Genomic DNA, 26,239 nt, shown 5'->3' with positions numbered 1-26,239 from the left:
TACAAATTTCCTACAATAATGCCCCAAATTATTTACTGTTTTAGTAAAAACTCTCAGAATACATTCAAAATGTTAGCAATAAAAGTTGATGCACAGTAGTTATAATTTGATCATATGCAAAATTTTCCTGTTCAGCTGTTTTATTTGTAATTTATGTTTGATATCACTAAAACAAAAATCAAAAGAGATAACACGTTTGTATTGTGGAGAATAATAAAGACTGTGCACAGGGAAACAGGAATTTGATCACTCATGGAATTCAGGCCCTCTTACCACACCCTCTTATTTATTCAAATTTTCTGAAGAGGAAACAAGAAAAGAAATCCCAAGCCTAGGGGCATGATGTGAATGTTACCAAACCTGCCTACAGCAGGAGAATCATATACCCTTCTACCAGCTTCCTCTAGCTTAACCCAGGGACTATAAATTCAAGCATGTTAGTTCACTCTCTCTCTTTCTTTTTCTCTCTTTTCACTCCCCCTGGTAATCTTACTTTGCAACCTACTGTGAGATAAGACACCAAGTTCCTTAGGACTTCAGAGACACAGATAAGTCAGCGAAGGTCATGAAGTACCACCATACAACATACTATTTAATACAAAACATCACTTAATAGATAGAATATCACTCTCTAATAGTTACAAAACTTTAATTTTAATGCAGAGGTGACCAAACCACTGAATGATTACATCTTTAAGGACTTTAATATATTCGCATAAACCTGTACCTTTCACCTATAAGTCTAAACCATTCCCAGCTCTTCTGTGGTATTTTATCATCCCACCTCACATACTCTTTAGGTCCCTGGCATATCCCCTACCTTTTGCAGCACTCTGCTTGTCTGTCTGATCGTCTAAAAGGCACAAGACTACGGTGTGGCTGGGTTCCAAGCAGCAGCAATCGTTTGGATCACTAGATTAAGCAAGCGACTTGCTGGACTACATGTAGCAAAAATAATAAAGCATTTTACCATGCTGCAGTAATGAATGCACACAAAATGAAATCTCTGATCACCAGGAGTAACAAATGACACTCTTGGCAGCATTGCTCTTTTCCTTACCCAACTCAGCAAGGAACCTTTGAAATTACAGCACAAAATTCCCTCAGCACCCCAATTTCCAGCCAGGCAGTTCAATATAAAACTTTGCAACAATTAAACCCGATGTGTTGTCTCTATTTAAACAGGAGTCCCACTTCTGCAACCAAGTCTGAACCAACAGTACTGGAAAGTAGCAATGAGCACATACACTGATTTAACTGTGTGACTGTAGCAAGAGAACCACAAGAACAATGACAGAGAAAGAAAGTAGCACACTAGCTCTGGAGTGCAGAAGCAACGCAAAATGACACTGAACTTCCAGAAAACCCTGCAAGTTATACCTGTTATTTCCTCAAACCACAAATTGACATGCACTCAGATAAGACCAGGCCTAGATTTAGACTTTAATTTTATGAAAACCAAGAAACTAATCTTAAAACTCCATTATGTACCTGTTGTTTTTTGAGAAGCCTATTCCCATACTTATGTAATTTTACATAAAATTTCAGCTTTTGAAAAAATAAGAACCAAGCAAATAAACAAAACCCCAACACTCAGACACACGCAGCCCCCTTCCATCTCGCACATGTTTGGAAGAAAGAAAATGTGACTCCTATGAGTCTCAGGAGTCAGATGGAAACCAAAGAACTGAATTTTTCTTCTCTTCAGACTTTTAAGGCAATTACATGGTTTTGGGGAACTGACTCACAAGGGTTTTGTTTGTTTGTTTTTAACACTTGAGGTTAGATCTAGTAATGGCCCACTCCTGAAATATGGGTATTTGTACAGCTACACAATTTGCTGCAACATATATTCAAAGTAAGTTTCTGGACCAAACCACGTAAGTCTTCATACTTCACAATGAAACTATCTGAAAGTATGAACAAAAGTGTAATTGTTACTTAATTGTAACTCTAACAGGGACCTTAGTATTTTTAAATGCTAAACTGAAAGAAAAAATAGCACAAGTTTCTTAAACTGTTTTAAAACACTAAGACCTACAGCATTTTAAGACTGTTCTTATGTCCACTTTTCATCCTGTTTTCAGTTTGTCAATTAAACCGTTGCACACAACAGCCAAGTAAGCTACTACGTAAGCCATGTTCTTTGAAATGCTTGACTTAGTAGGCTAAACCAGACACGAAAAGTAGAATTCAGCCATGTGTGAGAATCTGATTGTGCCTTTCCACAAGAACCTATCTAAAGTCTTGGTAAAATTAAATGCACACCGTGAACCTACAAAAACCTAAGAAATAATCTCTACATTTACTATTACGGAAGTCATCCAGAGATGACTTTGAACCTCGAATTACTGAGCCTCGCTTAACAGCGTGCATGCTTCTTACTTGTACACACCTAATACAGAAAGGCTGGTCTCCTTTTTATTTTAGTAAACTAGATCCCCCCACCCTTATGCTTCAAGAGGTTACCACACAGCTTTCTGACTCTGCTGCAGAGACCCTGGTGCGGATGCAGGCAAAACCACATCCACACACCATTTTCCATCCTGAAGCTTTAGTACACCCCGACTGTGCGTTGGCTCAAGATACAACCCCCCAAAAAACCCAAAGCACCATGTGAAACAAATCAGCAGCTTCTGAAGAAAGCGGCAACCAAACACCGCCACCCGAACAGGCAGCGCCCCGCGCTCAGACCGCGGCGGGGGCCGCTACGGAGCTCTCCATGAAACGCCTCACAGTGATGGCTGCAGCCCCAGCACCCCCCACGTAGCCTGCTCCCGGTGCCGGGCGGCCGGGGAAATGGGGGATGGGGGCGCTCCCCCTCCTCCCAAAAGCAGCGGGCAGGCTGCCGGAGGCGGCCCGGCGGGGCAGCAGCTGAGGCGGGGCGGAGGGCCCCGGCCCTCCACAGGCCGCCCCCTGCCCCGCCCGGAACAAGTTGGCCGGGGAAACCTGTGGCTGCCCCTCGCCGCCGCCCTGACAGCCCCTGCTGCTGAGGGGTGGGCGAGGGGCAGTCGGCGCCCGGGGAAGAGAGGCCCCCTCGCCCCCGTGGCGAGGCGGGCTGACGAATTCCCCGGCGCTGCGAGGCGGGGAGGCGAGCGGACATGGCGCCCGCCGGTCCTGAGGCCCGAGGGACCCCCGGCTCCCCGAGGGGGGGGGGGAGCGGGGAAGAGCGCGGGCGGCGGTGAGGGGACGGGACGCCCACTGACCTGTCCTCCGAGTCCATGCGGCTGAGGGGCTCCCCGTCCGAGGACATCTCCAGGCTGCCCCGCCGGCCCCCCGACGTGGCGCTGCAGCTGCTGCTGCCGCTGCTGCTGCCGCCGCCGCCGGTGCCGTAGCCTTCGTCGCCACCGCTGGACACGCTGCTGGAGCTGCTTCCCCCGCCGCCACCTCCGCCGCCGCCGCCGCGGCCCAGCCCGTCCTCCTGGCTGCCCCGGGGGCCCTTGGGCTCCTCCTTGGCGTCGGCCTCGCTGCTGCCGCCCGGGCTCAGCGAGCGGGTCTCGTCGCTGCAGCAGCCGCTGCTCGTACTGCTGCTCCCTACCAGGCTGCTCTCCTCCTCCTCGCCGCCCTCCTCCTCCTCTTCCTCCTCGTCCTCATCCTCCCCGTCCCCGGCCTGACTAGCGCTCTCCGGGCTCGGCTCTGACATGCTTTCCGCTTCGCCGTTCAGCAGCAACAACGACTCCGTCTCAGCCGCCGCCGTCGCCGTGGAGGACGAAGGCGACGACGAGGACCCGGACCCGGACCCAGCCTCCTCCTCCTCGGCCGCGGCGGCCGCCGCCTCGCCGGGAAGCATCCCCTCCGGCTCCGCCATGTCGCTGCGAGCGGCCGCCATGGCGCCTGCGAGTCGCTGCGAGCGGGGCCGGGCGCGCGCGGCGGCGGCGGGGGCGTGCGCCTGCCTCTCCCTCCGCGCGCGCGCGCGGCCGCGCTCCCTTCCCCAGCGATGCCCTCGCTACCTCGGCCCGCACAATCGCGCGGCCGCAGAGAGGAGGGGCCCCGGGGCCGCCGCACGCGCTACGGAACGCGCCCGGGGACAAAAACGTGGGGAAGGGCGGAGCGGCGCGGCGGCCCCTGGCGCGAGGCGCCGGGGGAGGCGGGGCGGTGGTTGGCGTCCCGCGTGGCTCGTAGCGCTTCGTTTGAGTCGCGTCATCGCTAGTCAGCGCGTCCGGACGGTCCCGGGTGCGCGGAGGAGAGTCCCACAGCACGGGGAACGAGGGGCTCCCGGCCAGCGGTGCAGCCCCCCTCACTGCACCACCCGCCCCTCCCATCCTCCGGCGTGAACCCCGGTGGCGTAAGCGTGCCGCACCTCAGCAGTCTGCTGGCCCTGGGCAGCCTTAGGCCCCTGGGGTGTCGGAGGAAGTGGGGCGAGACACTAGGAGCCACGGCTGAGGAAAACTTGGGGGTGGGGAGAGGCTGTAGGGAAGGAGCTGAGTGGACTCGTAAAATAGGGAATACAGAGTTTAGGAGAAACGAGGCACCTCGTCGGAGAGCTACAGGGTGCAGGCCACGGTGTGATACTGCTGTGAGAACTGTCGACAAACAAGTTCGGCAGTGACACCCAGGCGACAGAAGATGGTTTTCTGCGGTATTGACAAAAAGGAGCGATAAAGCACTCTCACCACGCAGTGAGGGGAGAGAGCAAAGAGAATAAACTACATGTGGCCTTAAACCTCTGTTTGCAGTAAAGAGGCATGTTGGTTGCCGGGCAAAAGCAGTACGATTAAAGGGGAATGCAAAATACAGATTACTGCATTTAAATTAAAGTCCTAGAACTGGGGAAATAAGTTTTTTTTTTTCTCATGAACCTAAATTCGATTCTGGGAGCATGAGGTTAGTAAATTCTTTGTGTTGGGAATGGTGCCATTTGTAAAAAGCAGCTGTGTATGTGTAGAAGAGGACAGGTGGAAGCTGAAGAGAATGACTGTCAATCACATACCAGACTTCAGAACAAATTCTGAAAATTAAAGTCATTGTAATATTACAGTCAGTTGGGTTACAGTTTGCTAAAGGTTGATCATGCCAGACTAAAGTGACAGGCTGCTTGACAAGAGGCTCGTCTACACGGACATCAAGACAGCATTTGATAAATTGTTGTGTGTAAGTGATTGAAGCTTACAGGATGGGGATTTGCAGTAGACCAGTGGGGTGGGTAGAATCTGAACACACAGGTGAAGTCGGGTAGTTATGACAGATTTTGGGGGGGATGAAGAGGTTAATTGAACACTGAAAATGCTATTCTACATGAACTTCAGATGTCTTATGTGCACCTGCCAGTCTGTACCCAACTTTATACACACCTGTCAGTCTGTATCCCACTCTAACAGAGCTTGTCATATTTAAAATAAATTAAAAGCAAATCGTGAAGCGATGGTAGTTTAGTTAAAAACAAACAAACCTACAAGACACAGAACCACAACTCAGTCCAGAAAAGCATTGTGCCTTCTGTGTAATAGGAAGAGCATCACCAAGTGATAGCAGATGTATTTGGCATATCTAGAGACCCTAGATTCCAGGAGAAATTCACCATGTAGGATTAAAATCGGGAAAGGGTGCTCTGAAGACCAGCACTAGCATAGCTGGAGATGGCTCCCAGCCCATCAACAAAAGTTGTTAGCATAACACCAGTAACCCGTCGCATAGCAGCATTGAAACAGAATGCCACTGTGCTGAAGCAGCCACATGGTATTGGAGCAAAGGGACATGGCATTGGATTAATCCTTGGAAGCAAACCAATGACATTTTTAGCCTGCAGAGGAGCATACGTGAACTTTGGAAATCAACAAGAGCAAAAAGTTACTATCATTTCCCAGGTTCCTAGAAACCAGCCTCAGCTAGAAAGTGGAAATGGCAAGAATGCTTAAAAAATAAAAGAAAAAGGAGAAGCAAAAAGACAAGGATGGCTGTAATGCTATTTCATCTGTATAATATATGTATCACTGGTCTAAAATAGTCACCAGACCCTGAGCTTCTACATCCCGTTCTGCCTTTCTTTCTCCTGTACTTCCCTCTTGGCTTTGAAGAGTGTGGCACTCCCAGATGGGTATTGCTGTCACTCATCTTATTAAACACGAAGCATGAGGTCTCAAAAACAAGCAACACCCTCTGATTCAGTCAGAAGAGAGCAGTAGATAAAGCAATTCATATGTCTCTTCTACTCACTGATTCCCTTTTGGAGTTCTCTGGTGTAGCAAGGGACAGAATCAGAGAGGTATTGAGTGATGAGAAACAAAAACTATATAAAGGACTTGGGTAAAAGACACCTTTCACAACCTAAAAATATGAGAAAAAAATATATGTAAGGGGGAAAAGTTATCTCAAAGTCTCCGTGTGCCCTAATGTAAATTGTCCAAATCCACTCCTCTTGTGTTTTTGCAAGCCTATCAATGTTCTCCTCTCCCAGGTTTCTTGAGGTCGTGTGTGCACGAAAGGCACCTTCTGTTTATCTACCGAGAGCAAGCAGGGCGATTCAGACCTCCCACTTCCCTAGGCGGAAAGGTAGAGACGCCAGCTCATTAGGTAATTTGTGTATTCAGAGAGGTTCAGGGAGGGAAACCTCAGGACACAAATGAATAGGAAAGAGAGTGTGAACCTGCCTAATGGAAACCACTTAGCACTTATGCAAGAGATCATTACCAAAGGGTCACTGCTTTAGGAGCAGGCAGTCATCAAAGAATTACTTGGTGATAATCTTTTGGTGTCCTCTCAGTTTTTCAAAACTACAAAATTCTGCATCCAGGCTTGGTCCTTGAGAGCTTTAATAAAGTCCTATTCAACTGCAAGCAGCAATGATAACTTGAGTCTTGTTATTGAGCTTTCTCTGTACAAAAACACCCTGTTTACCAAAGGTAAATATTGTTCTCCAAGGTTTTTGACTTTTCAGACCTCTTGAAAGAGGAGATTTGTCTCAGAACAGATGACTCTAGAACTTGTAAAGACATCTAAATCACTTGCATGTGAATGGACTAACAACAACTCAGAACAGGAGACGGGCTGTTAGGAAATCCTTTTGAAAAAAAATAATTTACACATCCAGTTGGTCTTGGAGGGTGGATGTTACTCCATCACTCACAAAAAGGCTTTCTACTATGCTCAATCTGGCTGACATGATTGTGCTACGACAGGGATGGTGCTTTAAAGCTGTGGTATTTGAGGCATACTCATCTGTGGTACTTGGAAAACATTCTCAACAGAGTACAAAATAATAAAATCAGTAGATAGATTAGGAGAAGCTTGTTCACAGGCAAAGAGTTCAAGCAGAACCATTCTCCACAAGGGCAAGAACAAACAACATTGCAGACACAGCAGAGCAGGGAGAACAAATTAAGATTTTATTCTCTTACCTCAGGAACAGCAGGGTACAGGGCATTCACAGTGACAGCTGAAATCAATAAAGAGCATACTCCAAAGAAGCAGTTTCTTCTTTTCTTGAGTCACAACAATTTCACTGGTTTGGGGGGTTGTTGTTTTTTTTTTTTTTTTTTTGAAGGAGAGTTAGGTGAGGTCATCCGAGGATTTTGTACATGTAAAACAGTATTTTTGAGATTTTTTCCCCAGTGATGATCGGCATCATAATACTGTGATGTATAGCATGCAAGCAAGACACTTCAAAACTGTGAGAAAGGCCTATAAAGAGAGAAGAAACATGCTGTAGGCCTAAGACACAGGAGAAGTAGCATCTCGTCTTGCACTTGTTAGGATACCAGAGGAAAGTCTGTAAAACAAAACAGCTGGTCACTGAACTCCCTTCTGCTGCCCCTGCCTCCGCATGCTTGTCTTAAGCACTGCAGGAAATTCCTGCTGCCTGAACCTCATGACTCACCTTGCTGACAGCGTTCTGCCTGCTCAGCAGCCTCTGAAAACTGCACCCTTCCCTTCTTTCTGCCCCGCCCTTACCCATCCAAATTCAAGATCTGGAGGAAGAGGCTGCAATCTCCATTTCTTCAAGTAAGCACGCACCGCTTGGTTCTCACCCTTCCCTTCAGACTGGACTGAAACTGCCTCATTCTGCAGTTCTGACCCCACCCTCTCCTGCAGCACCCAGTTAATTCTCCTTTTAAACTCGGCTTCTACACTCTTCTCCTTTTAAAGCTGCCTTTAATCTTTCCTCATACTGTTTAGAAATGATGACTGTATGAAACTTCAAGCCTTGCCTCGATTGGGCCAACCAAAGGAAGACGGCTGGGAATACACGTTGGGCTGGGGTCCCTCTTCTTTTCCTGCTGAGCAGTTAGCCCTTGCTGTGGCTTTGCAAAACACTTTGCAGCAATATGAATTTTAGACACTGCTCGGGTCCTTCTTCCCCTATTCCCTGCCCATGCTTTGTTACAATTCTCGTGGTGACACACTGCCTCTTCTGTCGTGCCAGCACAGCTGTCTCTGAAATTCATGCTATGAACTAGACCAAGCAACTGCTTTCATTAGTAACTGGGGGGGGTGGGGGGGGGGGGGGGGGGGAGAAAAAAGGAAGAAAAGGCATTCTGTTGCTGTTAGGTCATGAAGCTTCACAAAACTCTAGACAGCTCACATAAATGTAACTGTGCTCACTCTGGGGATGGGGAAAAAGGAACAGAAAAATTAAGATATTATTAAGGTGACACAAAGCACCAGGAGTTCAGAAAAGGAAAACTCCATTCTGTGATTTTGGAGCTCATCCAAAAGCACATCCTAACATTTGTTATATTTGCATTTGTATTGTAACAACTTTGTCCTGGGTTCAGCAGTAGCAGTCATTTTTCTCCTTGGTAGCCGGTGCAGCACTTTGTTTTGGCTTTCGGCCTGGGAACAAAGCTGATAACACAAATGTTTTAGTCTGACCAAGGACTTTCTGAGCCTCATGCTCTGCCAGGGAGGAGGGGAAGCTGGGAGGAAGCAGAGACAGGACACCTGACCCAAACTGACCAAAGAGGTATTCCATACCACAGCACGTCATGCCCAGGATGTAATGGGGAGTTACCCAGAAGGGCTAGGGACTGCAGGGTTGGAGTAGGTATCGGTTGGTGTTCAGTTGGGTGGGGTTGGGGGAGTTATTGGTCGGCTGGTGGTGAGGTGTTGTATTCTCTCCCCTTGTTATTTCCTTTATCATTGTTATCATTGGTGGTAGCAGTAGTGATTTGTGTTATACCTTAGTTACTAGACTGTTCTTATCTCAACCCGTGGGAGTTGCATTCTTTTTGATTCTCCTCTCTGTCCCTCCAGGAGTAGAGGGAGTGAAGAAGGGGGGGAGTGAGTAAACGACCTGTGTGACTTTGTTTAAACCAAGACAAACTTGCAAGATCCGTGGAGAGGAGGGCATCTTTGCGTTAAGCCACCTGTAAACACAAGCTGTAAGAGGAAGCCTGTGTTCCGTAGATGCTCTGACTTCATTGAATCAGATATTTTACAAATTCATAAAGCCTCTTCTCTAAAATGCAGGCTAATTGATGTTAAATTTGCTGTCAGATGATATTGAAGGAAGACACAAAACCACAAAGATTTCTTGTAAGTGAAAGATCTAAAGATATGAGTTCAAGGTGTTAGAAGGCCTCATAATATGGTTCATTTATGCGCTTTACAGCGTGTTGCAAAAACTGAAACATAAGCACAGAATTTCAAATAGATACTATTTAGCTATGATAAGCTATTACTTATTGTAGATACCACTGAGAATGATCTTAGAATTTGCTTCAAAACCAAAAGCTTCTTGCTGTACTTCTGCACTGTTGTATATCTATGTGAATATTAATCCTGTCACCATGTCTCTCAATTTTTGTGAGTTCCAGGGGCTTGCATAAGCATACTCTAAAAATGTGTTGTATTTTTCTTTGAAACTATTGAGAAAGTTTTCCAAATACCATATTGGAAAATTTAAATAGCTGATGCATATTTAAATAGCTGATGTATATATATGATCGTATGAATGGGTAAAACAATAATACATGCAGTACTGTACAAGCAGATAGAGCATCTTTTTTCTGTCATGAATGCCATCAATAGTTTTATATCATGATTCAAAATATACATGAATTGTAAGAGACATTTTCTTTCCCTCCCAAAGTGTCCTGTACCTCCTTGTGTAAATTTTTCACTTGGCACAGTTTGCTTTTTCAATAAAAGGCAGCCCAAATACTTAAGTCTCAGAACAATCAACATTCTTAAAGGGTGCAATTTAGATTAGTTTTAACCAAAGAGAATTAACATATTTGCTTCCCTATTAAAGAGTCTTTACGTGCTGTTAGTTTGGGGAATGTGTGTTTTCTACATTCTTATGCATAACAGAGCAGGATTCCAGCTGTAAATGAAGGTGTGCGCTCAACCACAAATACAGGGCTGCCACCAGTATGTCCATTTATTTTCTGCAAGTCAGTTACTACAGAGCATTGCAACAAAACCAGGGGGATGTCATCCCAGTGAAGGGGGTGATTCTGAACAAGCATGCTAGGCAGAAAATCCAGCATTTCTCTTCTAAAATGATGTGAAGTCAAGAGCAGAGTCTTTCTTTGCACACATGGAAATTCTTTTCAAAACCATAAAGGTGATCAAAATCTTGCATGTTGCAAAACCGGTGTGTAACCATTACAACCAAACAGAAATGCATAATGAATTGAATGCTAATTAAATACAAATCACAGCTTGGAAGGAGTACAAGTTTACAGCAGCTTTTCCGTGTTCTTCTATGATTATACTCTAAAACTCCCACAATTTGTGCTCGTAAGTAGAATGGGTGTTTTCTTTACATAAAAGTGTTATTTTTTTAACATTAATAGTTCATAAAATTCAAATTAAAATTCCCTTGCAGAAATGCGGTTATAATGTTTGTGCATTTTTTTCTTTTTTTTCCCCTTTAATCCCTTGTTTTTCCAAGATCAAGCTCTTGTGAAGACAAGTCCTTCCAGCCGTGGTTCTCAGCTTCCCAGAACATACTGTGGTGGGCCCAGCAAGGGGCTCTGCAGATAATTAAGGGAATGGAGCATGTTAGGTGAGGAGAGGTTGGGTGAGCTGGGACTCTTCAGCTGCAAGTGAAGGCTCAAGGGGATCTTATCAAGGTGTATAGATACCTGAGGAGGAAAGTAAAGAAGATGGAGCCAGGCCCTTCTCAGTGGTATCTGGTGAAGGGCAAGAGGCAACAGCCACAAACTGAAACACAGAAAATTCTATTTAAACATAAGAGAACACTTTTTCACAGCGAGGGCTGTCAAGCAGTGAAGAGGTTGCAGAGAGAGGTTGTGGCGTTGCCATTCCTGAAGATATTCAAAACACAGCTAGACATGGTCCTGAGCATCCCATTCTAGCTGACGCTGCTTTGAGTAGGGGGGTTGGACTTGATCTCCAGAGGTGCCTTCCAACCTCAACCTTTCTCTGATTCTGTATAGTTGAGATATTATTACCATGTTATACAAAGACACGTGCATTACCCAATCTGCAAAAACAGCAACTATTTTTCTGATACACCCTGGCTTTGCCCAAGCTTCAGATGGGATGAAAACAACGATCATACTGGTCATGCCTTGCACCATGATTTCTCAAGACAGGAAGGGAGCCCTGGTCAGGAGCCACAGAAGCTGAGCTGAGCTGGATGACTGAGGGCAAGCCGTGGGTCCCTGAAGGCAGGTTTAAATGCAGCCTGAAAGAGTGACTGCATTCAGAATTCCCATGATAGTGTGTGTGACAAATTTAGGGTTCTGCTAAATCCTGTGAGATTAAAAGTGGCGAGCAACTAAGATTACATACTTTCCATGATTGCCAGAGCTTGGCGTGCTAGAGAGTTAAGGTAAGGAGGTTATCTTGAAGAGACACATTTATCATGCAGTCTGGTCAGCCTTGGGCAAGATACTGTCATAGAGAAGACATCAGAGTCCAGATATCCCAAAAACCTTAACAGCTGGACAGTTCATCTTCTCTCCCCACTGCACTGCTTACAATAAAAATTCAGGTAATGGAGTGTTTATCAAACAGCTAAAGATAGAACTTGTGTATTTAAGTAGAAATTATTATTTGGGAGGCTTGATCATTAGCAAACACCTGCGTTTCAGAAAAGTTCAGATTTGTATCCAAAACCTTTCTATTATTCACTGAGCAGCGGAAGCCATACTCCAGAGTAATTGAAACTAATTTAACAATTACAAAACCAGCAGGATTATGTTATTGTTATTTGCCACTTACGACCAATATAGAGTATTTGTCTTCTGAGCTATTAAAATGATGTTTCCAATTCATAACTCTTCAAACCTTTCCTGTTAAATCAAGGATCCATCATATTCATGGAAAAGCAAAGTCCACAGAAGTACAGTGTCCTTCTGTATTCTCAATCAGTCAAGTCTGAGAGGGAGGGAGGTTGATGAAAACAACCTACTTCTCTGTGCATGGCATTCAGTGACTGTGAAAAGGGGTTTCAGCAGGACCAAGAAAGTAACTGTTGTCATGACAGCACTGGGAAGCCCAGGGACTGAAAAGATCTTCATCAGCTCACTGCAGCAGTTCTGTGCCAAAGCAACTGCACTGCCTGTCTGCATACTGACAGCAGAGCCAGGGGAATGCCTGTCAAATCTCCCAGGTTTTACTCGGGAAATCTTCCCCACTCCTGCCCTCTGAAGGTGGAATGTAGTTGCAGTCTGGCAAAACTGGAACTGTCCTCTCCCCTCCTCCCCTTCAGTAGCTCGCACACTGTCTGTTCATCTGTCTGGTTTAATAGGGGCAGCTCTTCACCTCCCTGTGCTCCCTTTTGCCCCTCCCTGGCAACAAAAATGCCATGTAGGAGGCAGCAGTAATCTGTAGAAAACCTATACAAATACGAGCATGTTCTAGTATACTCCATTAGTGTTAACAGCTACCACTCCTGTTATCTCAGTGTCACGGGCCAGCATGTCTGTGTGCCACGACGTTTGCATGGCAGCCTTGGGGCAAGAGGCCAAGAGGATTTCTGTGGCAGTAGCAGCTGTTTGGGGTCATACCCTTGACAATGGTGGGGTCTTATCTGGCCATTCCATTCGAAATAATTGCCTTGTCTTTCACAGTGCAGTTAGGCAACCTGCCATCCATGCCAACTGCCCCACTGTATCACAGTTTCAGGCACCAGTTTGGGGTGACCTATGAGACTATTCCATTCACAGTGAAGCTTTTATGTTACCAAAATGACTGAAAATGGTTGTTGCATGGCTTAGATCCTTGTAATGTCAACAAGGGAAGAGAAATTAAAGCTTTGTTGACTATGCACATGCTGATCAAGTTCCAGTACTGTTTATTTGAAGCACCGGGAAATACAAACATGACCATTTGGAAACTTGGGTTGTGCTACGGCGGATTGTCAGTAACAGAATGGAAGTGGCAATCAGACGTTTTATATCAAGTCTCACAACAGCCACCTTTATTGCAAACTGAATGGTCAGAGATGGGTGCTCTCTCTGCAAGCCTTGCATGAAAATTTGCCCTCTCTGGTTTTGATTGAAAAATTCCCATTAACCTCAGTGGGAGCAGAATGTCCAATTCAGGCCGAGAGCAGGGGAACAAAGGTTTTGAGGAATTCACAGCAAATCCTGATACGGTTGAACTGTGGAGGGTGGCTGCTAGGAGGTGGGAACTCAGATTTTTCTGTGTCATACGTGCCGAGTTGCACTGTGACCCTTCCGTAATTCAGAATTTAAATGGTTCAGAGGGTCCCTCTCTCAGGAAGCATGGAATACATTGCAGAACTGGGAGACCTAAATCCTAAATTAGCAGAATGCCCCAGTGACATGCCCTACAGATGTGCTGCATGTCTTCCAATAGGCAAAGCAGTGATTCCCCTCTCCTGAAGTCTATTCCCAGCTCAGTTGCTCACAGACTCTCCAAAGCAAGAGACTCTGTAAGTGGGCAAATATCATTTTGTTATGCAGCAATTTAACCATGGGTAGGATGTGCATAATAGAGAGTCTTTCCTAGGACTGCTTCGAGGTATAGCTGTCTGTCTTTGAAGCCTTCCAGTGAAAGCTGTTTTGTGCATACACATGGAGTGTTCTCAATAGAGATGGGCCTAGTTTTTAATCACATAACATTTTTATTTCTATTCGGTCTTTTAAAACTTTTGGGTTTTTTTTTGGTGAAGATGAACATTTATTATGTGCTTAATGACTTTTGCCTAGTGACACATTTAAAGTGTATTCAAGAAACAAATACTGTCCAGTACTTTTCCTAGGCAGTTTAGTGCACCAAAATAGCCTACTATACTGCCTAAAATACATTGGGAAAATGTGGCACTATAAATTCTTAGCAAGCTGTTGCTGTAGAGGCCTACTATCAGGACAAATGGCAGCAGTTTGCCTTTATATTACATTTAACTAGAGAATTTATCAGAACTATCATCTTTACGGTTCAATTTCTAACTTCTGGCAATGCTAAGTATTGGTTTCATTTTGGTGAAAAGTGGATTCAGCTACTTAAAGCCTGGAAAATATAGGAAACATTCGTATTACAATACTTTAGAGCAAGGTGAAAAAGAACTAATTTTAAATGTGGGGCATCTTACAACAATTCATGCCTACATGTCTTCACATAAAAGTGGGGACTCCAAGTTGAGAAAACTATTTGATTTACGTCGTGCTACTGCATGAGAGGTACAACAAAGACGCATGTGTTACAGAAGCGTAACTCAGACACTGAAAAGCGTTAAGGTATAAGCTCTGCAGAGAGCAATGACCTACTTCTGCCTTGTTTCTTCCAAGGAAAATCCTTTTGCACCACTTCAGGCCATGGTTTCTCTGCTCCTGGCTACCCTGAGGACCTGGATCTTACACAAACGTCCTCAGCCATGTTCACAAGTTCCATGTAAAGAGGTAGCAAAGCAGCCAGTTTAAAATGGGACTTTACAGAAAAAAAACCAACCCAAACCAAAATATTTCCACCCATCCCTCACCCCGCATTGGTTATTTTCACATAAGTTAAGTGCTAAACCAGTGGCTGTGAAACACTTGTCTTCCAGGTTTGTTTTACTAGCACACATTTTGGAGGTCTTTTTCTGACTAATGCAGTCAGATTTGGGGACTTTCTTTTATTGCACTAGGTGATCTCAGTCCATCACCTGCACTATGCTGTGATAACTTCCTTTGGCATATTGCATGTATATTCATTTCCATTACATGCAATGTATTGTCATCAGCCTATGATCTGTAGTAGAATATTATCGGCAAAGTTAAAAAAACCCAGTTTATATAAAGCTTTAAGGTGAAGTATGACAAAATAAATCCTGGTTTAAAAGCTATACAAATATTAAAACATGAAATATTTGAGAGTTACTCCCCTCCTCCCTTACCTAATTATAGTATTAATAAGAAAGATTCTGAATTTCAGCAAGATCTAGTAACCACAAGAGATCAGACTCTCACACAAATTCTCTTGTGTTTCATAATGCTTGCAGTATGAGGATGTTTAACTTTTAATCATACAAGCTGTCCACCTGAAGCCACAAGAGCTGTTCCCATCTGGGCTCAGGTCTGCTATATGAACGTGAATGCTGTTGCCCTGGCTGTATGCAAGCCTGGATTAGGCCAGGAACACATTTTCTCTGGTTTGAAGCAATTTGTCCTGTAGTTCCAGTTTAATGTGATTGTCCAATTTTTATCTTTAATTGTGCATGATTAAGCAGCAATACCATGACACCTTTCTTTGCGGCTGGTAAAACAACCCTGTTTTATGGGCAAAGGAATACTCTGAGATGTGGCTACAACCTTACAAAGCAACTTGTTTGTGCAAAGTCACATCAAGAACTTCTTTCATTTAGGTTAAAGGATAAAATCCTTAGTATTTGAAAACACAAAATAAACCTACACCACCAGATCATTGACTACGAAGGTTAATAAAAATAGAGCCTGACGTTAACATTAAAAAGGCTGTAATTTTTTCTTCACAGGTAATTAGCTCAAACAATGAAATAATCTCCTTTCTTATCCTGGAAACACAAGCATAAACCAGCTCAGATAACATCATTTACATACAGGCTGCTGCATCCGCATGTTAATGTCTGGCAGTGAAAAGTTCAGACAAGTTTGTAATCCCTGATTTCCTGTGTGTGCTCCGTACCCAGATTCTCAGAAAGTCAGAAGAGAATGCGATACTAAATATTACTAAGATGACAGGCCAGCTGCAGTCTGTGCCGCATCTGGACGGCTTGCGAGTTACACAGTTTCCCAGGATCTTTGACAGTTCTGCACATTTTAACATCAGGTTTTTTTAAACACACATTGGTATTTGTATATCACAGTTTCTTTTGTCAGTCACTTATGGTTATGGCGATCATTCTAAGCCTATTGTGCTGCTGCCACTTGCTTTGTCCACGTTACTGTATTGCTGGCTATCGGAACCAATCTGCGTTCCTATTTAAAGCACTATCTTGTCATCCATCAGCAATTATTTGCTTTCATCCCTTAAAACTACGCTATAATGGCAACCATACCATGAGGACAAAAGCACAGGCAGAGAGGAATAAGGGGGAAAGCCAAAGTGGGAAAGCAGGGGCAGCAGCTGCAGCAAGGCTAACTGTTCCTTTGGAGTCCTTCTGGGTGAGTACTTGAACTTGGTCTGGTTATGTACATGCTTTTCATCTTCTGCTTCCCTGTTAGCACAAATGGTCTTTCCAGAGCAGATACTGGAAGCTTAGATTGTCTGCTTTTGCAGGTACAACACTGTTGTGCAGCACAAGTCAGTGAGTCTGTGCCTACTGACAGCTGCAGGAAAAAGGGAGGGCTGTGGGAGGAAAAGCCTCCTACTGCAGTCATATTGATTGCTAGCAGCGCTTCGCAGAACACAAATCCAGCTTGCTGGGCATCCTTAAAATCAACAGCCCTGCAACAGTTTTTGGAGGTGGCCATCTGATCAACTGAATAGAAATCCAGTTTGCTGCATTCAGGCAAAGATGAAGTTACAGCATCGGAGGGTTTGGAACTGCCTAGGGAATCTGGAGTGCTCAGGTTTTAGCTGTGATTCACTCCTGCATACAGTTATCCTAACAGTTTAGAGCCATCAGCTGTAAAGAGATCTCAGTCTTCCCAGTCTACTATGGTTAATTGCCTAAAAGCATTATAAAAGTTAGGGACTCTGTTCAAGGGTGAAATAACTAAAGTGCTCCAGTCTGGAACCAGACAGACAATGAAAGATGTATGGTAATTTGTGCAGAGCACTTTGCTGAAATAGGCATTGGCTCAGAGCAAGGCAGACACGACCTAACCGTGCTCCTTGAGGTCCCCAAGGTTTTAATGAGGCAAAACCGATCAAAATGTCATGGCCTCATTCTTCCTTGTCCTAAATTCTGGATAATGGAAGTGAAGATGAACTTTCCTAGATTGTATTTAGCTGATTACACAGAACAGAGTAGCTTTACGATTATGAAATAGAAGCTTTAAAATAAAATGCTGTGAGTTCAGAGTAGCTACTCCCCCCATCCCAGAGAATCAGATTACATAAGCAAGTCCCAGGGCTGCAATTCATTTGAGTATTAACCAGTTCCTCTTCACTAACACAATCTCCTAAGTGGTCGAAAGCCTGCTTCTTTAATTAGTAACTGCTACCTTGTAAACAGCGATCAGGATCTCACATGTTATCCAGGCACTCTGTCTGTTAAAACTCTTCATTGAATCTAGGCACAATAAACTGGAAATGGTAGTTACAAAATATGACAGATATGCTGGCATAGGCTAAGAAAACAGCCAGTATTGTTATTCAAAGGTGCTTAAGATCAAATGATCCTGGGTTTCCAGGCAATGTCCTGGCTCATGAAATGACACTTTCAGCCTGTCCTCACTCTTAACAAGCTGGCTTCCGTGCAGTACCAGCCCTTGCATGTGCAAACTCTCTGAGACAGTCTCTACACAGCCATAAGTCAAACACAAAATGGCAGCAGTCACAAACATCAGGAAACATTAATCAGAAAGTTGTCTTTTTTTTTCTGTCTAGATATGGCAATTTCAGTGTATAAAAGAATAAACTCAGTGGCCCTAAAAGCTGCTCCTGGGATCGGTGGATGAACATGAAAAATATATATAAAAAGAATAAAAATCATTAATCTCTAAAGCGAAAACATCTGCATCAGCCCCCCCCCATTTTTGCTGACTTGGGATTTTACCAAGAAAAAGGTCACACAATATAGAGCAATTGACTACATGTGTAATCAAGTGTCAAGACTCAGCAGAAGTTCATATTGTGAAAAGGTGATTATGAGTTGAGAGTTGCTGAATTTTGTAGCTTTTTGATCACTTTGAGATATAGTGCTTGTCAGTTAATGATTTGCTCAAATTCTTACATATTTGTACCTACTGATTATTTGATTCCTGGTCAAACGTAGTCAGTTCTTAGCGACTCGTACTTACTTCTAACTAGAATCCTTCCCTGAAAATAAGGGAGATTCACATGCAAGTTACTTGGAAATATTGGGTGCCTCACATGATGGGCTTTGAGCTTGGTCTTTCAAGATGCTAAGCACCTGCAGTTTTCAGCAATTTCAAGCCAGAAACTGGTGGGCTGGATTCAGCTGCCTATGTAAGGACAGAGCTGCTGTATGGAGGAGGCATTTTTATTCTGTACAAGGAATGCAGAATATTTTACACATCGGGCTGGAGTGGATTTAAAGCTGCAGAAGAGAGTCCTAGACAGCGGCAACCACTTCACTGCAATTCAGGAAGACTACCAGATGACCATAAGGTATGTTTTTGGTAAGTTTTCACTGACCAAATTTCTAAGTCATTAAGTAAATCTTGCTTCTTCCATGGATAAAGTTAAACCTGCAGGGTCTGCTTTTGCTATATATATATATATATATATATATTAATATATATTTAACAGTACTCATTTCACCTTCAAAGGAGGAAGAGGGTGTTTCCATTTTTAGCCTGATATTCTTTGAAGTATTCCTGTTCCATAGAACAGAGATCTGGATAGAATTTGACAAAAAATTAGTTCCTTATTTTAGGCTTGGTTTCAGCAATAAAGAAGTTAATGATACCACATCTGTTTTTGTCCTGATACACTTGACAGCAGTCCACTGGGAACAGTCCCATTTGCTTACATCTTTTGCGTTTATTCCAAACAGAACCTAACTCAGGCTAAATAAGTGTTCTGCAGCACATCCACATGAGCCAATTAGCAACTGCTGAGGTGATGTTACTTACCCATAACTACAATTAAGAGTTGCTTGCAGTTTCACAATAGCTAGATAATATTAAAACACACCTTAAAACCATTTTCTTTTGCATAGGACAGAATGAAGAAATATCACCAAAAAATACCAAAAACTTCACTTTACAAGTAATATGTGAATACTGACACATCTGGAACAGCTGGGTAACAAGTTGTGCGTGTCAAGTTCAGAAAGCAGCTGCTTTTAGCCTTCATTTTGGGCCAGACATTTGCTTTCAGCCACCAGTATATTCCATTTTATTTTGTAGCAGCTTCTTCAGTGTTCCCATATGGACAAGCTAAACAGCTCCTAGAATATAACAGCAAGTATATATAATGCTCTTTAGAAGAAATGAGGGCCAGATGTTGCTTTGTTATCTTCACATGCATCCTTAACAAAAAGAAATTGTTTCAGATGTATTATTAGTGCCAGGTATAGGCAATTTGTTCACCGGCCGTTTAAACGTCAACTTTCCAGAGAATGGAAAATAACATTTTAACTGAGGATTCCAACTGAAATAAGATTAAGCTACTCTAGAGTAACTTATAAAAAAATAAAGAAAATAAGCATAGCAAAATCCAGGATCACAGGGACAAAAAGGTATTGTGCAGGAAAGACGTGATGACCCACTTCTGAGATTCAAACGAGTATTTATAGTTTGCTTTATCAGAAAACAAACAAACCCACCACCTTATTGTTAAAATACAATGAAAAGATTCAGGGAAGACTTATCCAGCACCACCACTGATTACAGATCTTCCACTCTGCTGCTCTATTCAGTCAGGATAGAAGTCAAGTCACCAGTCCTAGAAAATTTAGTAGATCTGTTGCAAACAGTATATTCCATTACCGTTTGTCATGTATGTACTCCTGGTTACTACATCTAGAGGATGCAATAGGGTGGTTAATAATTCTTTCCCCAACTGTCCAGTTAAAGAGATTTAAATAGAAACAAACTGTTTATTTTTTTCTGATTTCCTGAAAATAGAGCTTCACTGTGTTCATTTTATAACAGATATATGAATGAGGAAATAGTAACTGAAGACCACTTTTTCTCCCTCAGTAATATTATAAGCCAGGTTTGGGTTTCAGTTGCCTCATGAGGTCTTTCTTTTTGAGCCAGTCCACAACGTACAAAAACTGCCAAGACACCAACTATAACTTTTTGAGTAATGTCACTTTATTAAGGGACTTAAAAGAATCACATTCTCTAGTAGTCTTGGAACAATGCAAGTGGTGAACAAAAGACAAAAATAGATGTAATTGGTTCTGAAAAGCATGAACATCTGTAGAGAATGTGTTGCATTATTCCTAAGGACTCTTTCTTTCGGAAAAAATACCCCAAAACACGTTCCATATATACAAGTGTCAGTGCAATAGCCAATAAAGCAATCAGAAATATAAAAATATCCTAGATACAAACTTAAGATAGATGTTTGAAGGCTGACAATATCAGTATTCTGATATTTCGATATCTCAGGAGTATGATCACTGGGATGAGTTATTCTGATGAGGTAAGAGGCAGGAGATGCTTTGTGGTTAACACAAAGCCATACATTTTTTCTGTAAGACACAAAAAAATAGAGCACCCAATGAAACTGCAAGTCTTTGCTGCAAGCACCCACGGGAACTGAAATTACAGTCTATGAGCATGACTACATTCCTGCACCATTTACCTTTGCTGTCTTTGCAAAGTTATACCAGCAAAATCTTGCTAATTCTCCCACTCTCCCCCAGCTTCAGTATAAACTGCATGTACTTTGCAGATATACCCAACTGTCAACTACTTTAAACACAGACAAGATCTATAAATGTCCCAAAATCACTTAGTCATTCTTTCCTTTATTGGTTGCAATTCTTGGCAGCAAGGACAGAAAGAGATTGCAAAGTTTGACAGCTGAGCAGCATTCTTAGAAGGGTTAGGGAGAGAACAGGGTGTGTTCTGTTTGCTTTGCCCCAGGTGTTCCAGTGATGCCCCTGAACTCTTAAACCTCAGCTGGTTGAGCAATAAGAAATAAAATCACATTCCTCCTCTTTGCTCTGTGTTTTGGATGGAAGGATGCACCACTATGGGGCTGCTGTTCCAAGAAAGGAAGAAAAGGAACTTGGTCAAATGTTCAGCTGGATGCTGTCTGCTTGCATCATGATTCATCTTCTTTCCTTCAGCCAACTCTCACTATGACTCTCCAAGCTCTGCTGCTAAATTCTGCTTCCTATTTCTCCACTTTTCTAAGAAAATGGCAAAACGACAGTTAAACAGACAACGCAATCTGTGTCTTTGTGGCAAAAAGAGCCGGGAAGAAGAGGTAGAGCTCGGAGTGGCAGAAGAGTACAAGAAACAGTCCTGTGGGGAAGCAATGATAAAGAGTTGATTTCAAACTGTGTGTCAATCTCAGGCACACCTCTATGGAAAAGCTCAGTTAATTATATAGTCTCTAGTACAGCAGTATTAACTTGAACAGGGTATGATTTCTATGATAAAAAAAGAATCATCAGTCATCTTACGAAACCTGCTTTGCCACTTAATGGCACACACACGCATTGAAGGAAATGGCAGTTGCCTGAACCTTTGAAAGATTTCTTAGTTCTACATCCCAGACTCAAAAGCTTTCCTTAAATCTTTTCATCAGTCTCTTCTAAACCTCTTTTGTCTCAAACAGCTGTGTGGGATGGAAAAGTAAAGCTAGTAACATCTGTACTGTGATGACACTTGACAAATTATTCCAGGTCTTCTTTCAGTTTCTGGGAGATGCTTTGCAGATGTCAAAGCCTCAAGGAATCATCACACTTCTCTCTCCTTAACCCCACTGAATGTGGCATTCACTATTGGCAAATACTGAATTACTACTTGCCACACCCCAGTAAGACAAGCTATTACCACTCAAGTAAACAGGCAGGGAATGGAGGTACAGAATGACTAAGTGATTATTCATGATACAAGTCTGCCAGTCAGGAGCTGAACCTGTATTTCTTGTGTCTCAGTCTCTGGTTGTCTTTTTGTTCTGTGTTGCAGCCTTATTCTTTCCTGTAGAGGAAGACTGGAATCTCTTAAGAGTCTCTCACTGCTACTCTGGTCGTCGGGTGATGTCGCCAATGAGACAAGAATTGTCGCATTCCCCACATCAAAAGGTGGAACACAGTGTGACATCTGTTTGCTGGAAGAAATACTAACCATACAAGTCCTTAAGAACATCAACATTTATTTAATATGATATAAAAGAAATGGGATATGAACAGTCGTATTTGAACAATAAGTGGCTTCTTATACTTACATCGTATTTGCTCATTGTATAATATATACACAATGAACATAATTACATTTGTACACAAACTAAGTACTGGATTGAAAACCTGCTTATTGCTGTACACACCCTAACCCAATGAAGTAATAGCCCAGTACCTCAAAATACCTACACTCCATTTTATTGAAGAAAAAGTAACCACTAACATTAATGCATATGTTGACAGAGGTGTGGCAGTAACTGCTGACATTGCAACCTGACCAAGAAATAATTACAGCAGAAACAGGACATATTTTACTAAGCAATAATAAAAATGGCACATTTTAAATATATCTATATGTATATATATATAAAAATTTTACAAATAAAATGTTAAAACAATGAATTGTAATGTTTAAAAAGTGTAAAACAAGGTTTAGTGGTGGTATGTAAAATTAACCGAGTTATGCATCTAAAAGAAGCAAAAAAGTAAACTTACATGATCCATAATTAAAAGAACATTAAATTCTGGAGAATAACAAATAAAGTTCTGACTATAGGCTGCACATTAAAAGAGCCTTTATTTTATGTGCACAGAAATCATAGCAGCAAGCTGGTATCGGGAGAACAATCTGAAGGTTGTTGAGTGTACATGTGGGCCATTTAAAGCTCTCTTGGAATAAACATTTTCCAGGAAGTGATAAGATGATGCTCTGTGGCCAAAAGCATCAGAACTATGAATTTCATAGATTTAAAATATACTGTACAATATCTTCTCATATTTTCATAGGCCAGGTCCATACATCTCAGGCATGAATTGTTTCAACAGAAGCCATTAGTGCTGAAAGATAGACATAGATTACGTTACACTATTTTAGCAACAACAGAATATTGTGTAAAGCAATTCCTGGGATTAAATACAGCAAGGAATTTCTGGTCTCATTCTACCAGTAGTTATCAATGGTGCAGAACATAATAAAAGTACCTCAGAAATCAGTTGTTTCCAAAATCAGTTTTCCTGAGGAATAATACTGCTTCTCAAGATACATTGACAGCAAGAAGCAAAACAGCTTGTTTCAGATTTACACAGCTTTGTATGAAAGTCTGTTTATTCTGAGAGTTTTATCCTGTTGTACACAGCCATCTCCATACATTCTTTATGTAAAACCACTAATAACAGCAAAGTCCCTAACTGCTCCTACAAATAACAGGCATGGTTTGAGGAGGATGTAGTATTGTTCAGTTGCTACTCCATAATGGCAGTGTAGCTGTAAGGTATTCTGAAGTTTGAGTGCTCTAACCCAGAGCCTGCTGTACCTTGGTAACTGCTGAAAGGACTTCTATAAATAGCTTTTAACAGTTCATTAGTAAAAATGTTCCTAAGCTTTGAATCCAGGTGCTGTATAAAATTCCATTATCCCTCCATTACAAAGTGTAAATGTAATGCTTAAAATGTAACAATGTTAGTGGTATACATCCAGATTTGTCTCTGCAAAGCAAGAGCCGTGACAATGAAAGTAGCTTTGTGTTAATGGGCTTTTCCTTAGTCCTACAATATCCTGTGCCACCAGTTTCCTATGCAGAATTCCCCTGGCAACATGCCAGGAGTATCATTTTACTAATTGACCATAAAAGCCAAAAATAGGTATTACCTCATTATTCTCTGAAATTTACCATACATTTTCCAGATGCTGCCTGAAAAATTTGGTTGCATATGAGCAGGGCAGATCCCGCAGCTCTGAAGTTCCCTTTTCTGCACAGGATTTCTTGCATCTGAGAGACACTGAGTTCTTGCATGTTAAAAAACCCTATCTTTCAGTAAAGCACAAAGCACTGGAATACAGGGGTGCCAACCCCAGAAGGTAAGGGGCAATAAACACTGCAGGCAAGCAGACTATGTATATTAGGCCCAGGTCACAACATGAATTTGTTTTGGAGCTCCAACCAACAGAGACATAAAGTGCAGCAAAGAAACATGGACTGTATATGCACACAGATGAATGCTTTTTCCAACTCATCTAGAACACTGAACAGCCAAAACAGATGCTATATTTTAAGTTCTGGAATCCTTTCTTCATTTTAGTGAGCCTTAGTTTTACAAGGAGCCACATTTTGTCATAATCCATTGCGACTTAGTTGCAGAATTGTACTTAACACGGGAATGTTATAGCTGCAATATTACCTATGCGAATACACAATGTTGTGGGGATGTCAAGGTTGGGCATTAGGTTAGGCTGAGATAGCTGGGGAAAGCTGAGAGTTGGGCTTGTTACAGCAACCTTCCACTACCTAAAGGGGCCTACATGAAATCTGGAGAGGGACTTTTTACAAAGACAAGTAGTGACAGGACAAGGGGGAATGGCTTTAAACTGACAGAGGGAAGATTTAGATTAGACGTTAGGAAGAAATTCTTTACTGTGAGGGTGGTGAGGCACTGGAACTGGTTGCCCAAAGAAGTGGTAAATGCCCCATCCCTGGCAGTGCTCCAGGCCAGGCTGGATTTGAGCAACCTGATCTTGTAGAAGGTGTCCCTGCCCATGGCAGGGGGTTGGAACTTGATGATCTTTAAAGGTCCCTTCCAACCTAAACCATTCTGTGTTTCTACGATTCTAAGTTACAGAGCAGATAGCTGTAAGAATGATTCATTTTTGCTAGTCTTGTTTTTAGCATAAATCCTCAAGAAAAAAAAAAAAAAGGCATTTTCTGATCTGAGCATTGGAGCTGATGACAAGAGCTGACAGCAGCTTAATGTAATTGGTAATAAATTTCTGGTGAAGTTATGGGTTGTTTCCTCTTTCAAGACAAGCATGCTGTGGCTACAAAGAAAATTCAGTGGTGCAGTTTCAGTTTCACTACTGACCTGAAACTGAGATGATGGGGTAACATTTGTCCTACTTGAAAAGATGTATGATAAATGCACATGTATTATAAAATGAAACTGAAAAGCATTAACATAAAGCATCTTTTCCAGAAAAACTGAATAGTCACAGTTACGTTTTTCAAACAGTTCTGCAATCAACCTTCAGTATAAAAGTACAGAAGTCCAACCTAAATCTAAATATGGCAGACTGCACCCATCAGGAAGTCAGCAACACAGGTGTCAGTACTGAATGTGAACAGTGCATTTTACAGTCTCTTAAAAGGAGAAAAAGATTAGAATACTTTTTTTTTTCTATTTTTTTTAAAGAATAGAAATAGTTTCCTGCCCATAGTTTATACAAGAAAGGTGTCTCTGATGAATAATATGCCTAATTCTGCAAAGATGAAACCTTGGTGTTGAAGATAGGACAGTAAACAAAAAAATGCATTTTCAGATCTCATGCTAAAGGACTGAAAACATCTTGAAGTTTTCTTAATTTTAAAGTTTTCTTAAGTTACATTAGCTATGGCATTTAACATTACTGTTGAAACAAAGCTCATTCTTTTAGAACACTTACTTAAATAGGTACTTCTGACAACAAAGAAATGTGGATTGATTTAACTGCTAGTAAAGTGCTGAAGCTTCTCATTGGTATTCTGTTAGTTTCTTTAAACACTTGTATGTTTAAAACAAATATGCTTACTTGTATTTCCATTTCCATTCATTAAGTGGGTAACAATACAGGCAGGAAAACATGTAAATCTAGCCTAATTCATGCTTTCTAACTTGATTCCTAGAAGAAATCCTCTCCTATGACAAAGAAGAAGCTGTGTAGGACTACCTATAGAAATAATAAATAAACTTGTTACATTTCTTCCACTCTCATTTTTTCCCCCTTCTATTTGTTACGTCTCAGTCATCTATGGTTTAAGTCACAAACTCTGCTGGGGCATTAACCATTGCCTCTTATGCATCACTAACTAGCTCTAGTTGCCTATTACCATGACTGAAGAAGCATCAAGATTTATCTGCACTTGAGCACTGATGCTC

The 26,239-nt window shown here is 42.4% G+C and overlaps 2 protein-coding genes across 10 annotated transcripts in view; both read right to left on the bottom strand.

Annotated features, from left to right (window-relative positions):
• AEBP2 (AE binding protein 2) overlaps window positions 1–4,003 on the bottom strand; it is a 46,368-nt gene extending 42,365 nt beyond the window's left edge. For both annotated transcript variants that reach the window (XM_065683557.1, XM_065683566.1), the window contains exon 1: window positions 3,207–4,003. In XM_065683557.1, coding sequence (XP_065539629.1) covers window positions 3,207–3,829 — 623 coding nt within the window. In that variant the 5' untranslated portion in view covers window positions 3,830–4,003. The remainder of the gene's footprint in view (window positions 1–3,206) is intronic.
• An 18,288-nt stretch (window positions 4,004–22,291) lies between these two features.
• PLEKHA5 (pleckstrin homology domain containing A5) overlaps window positions 22,292–26,239 on the bottom strand; it is a 153,956-nt gene continuing 150,008 nt past the window's right edge. For all 8 annotated transcript variants that reach the window (XM_065683524.1, XM_065683429.1, XM_065683445.1 and 5 more), the window contains one exon: window positions 22,292–23,170. Coding sequence is in view for 4 of the 8 variants with exons in the window: in XM_065683429.1 (XP_065539501.1) it covers window positions 23,152–23,170 (19 nt within the window). In the remaining 4 variants the exon portion in view is untranslated. The remainder of the gene's footprint in view (window positions 23,171–26,239) is intronic.

The sequence above is a fragment of the Lathamus discolor genome, chromosome 1, assembly GCF_037157495.1.
Source record: "Lathamus discolor isolate bLatDis1 chromosome 1, bLatDis1.hap1, whole genome shotgun sequence".
Lineage (NCBI taxonomy): Eukaryota > Metazoa > Chordata > Aves > Psittaciformes > Psittacidae > Lathamus > Lathamus discolor.
The sequence above is the reverse complement of the archived record's forward strand: the minus strand, read 5'-3'. Positions and strand labels throughout refer to the sequence as shown.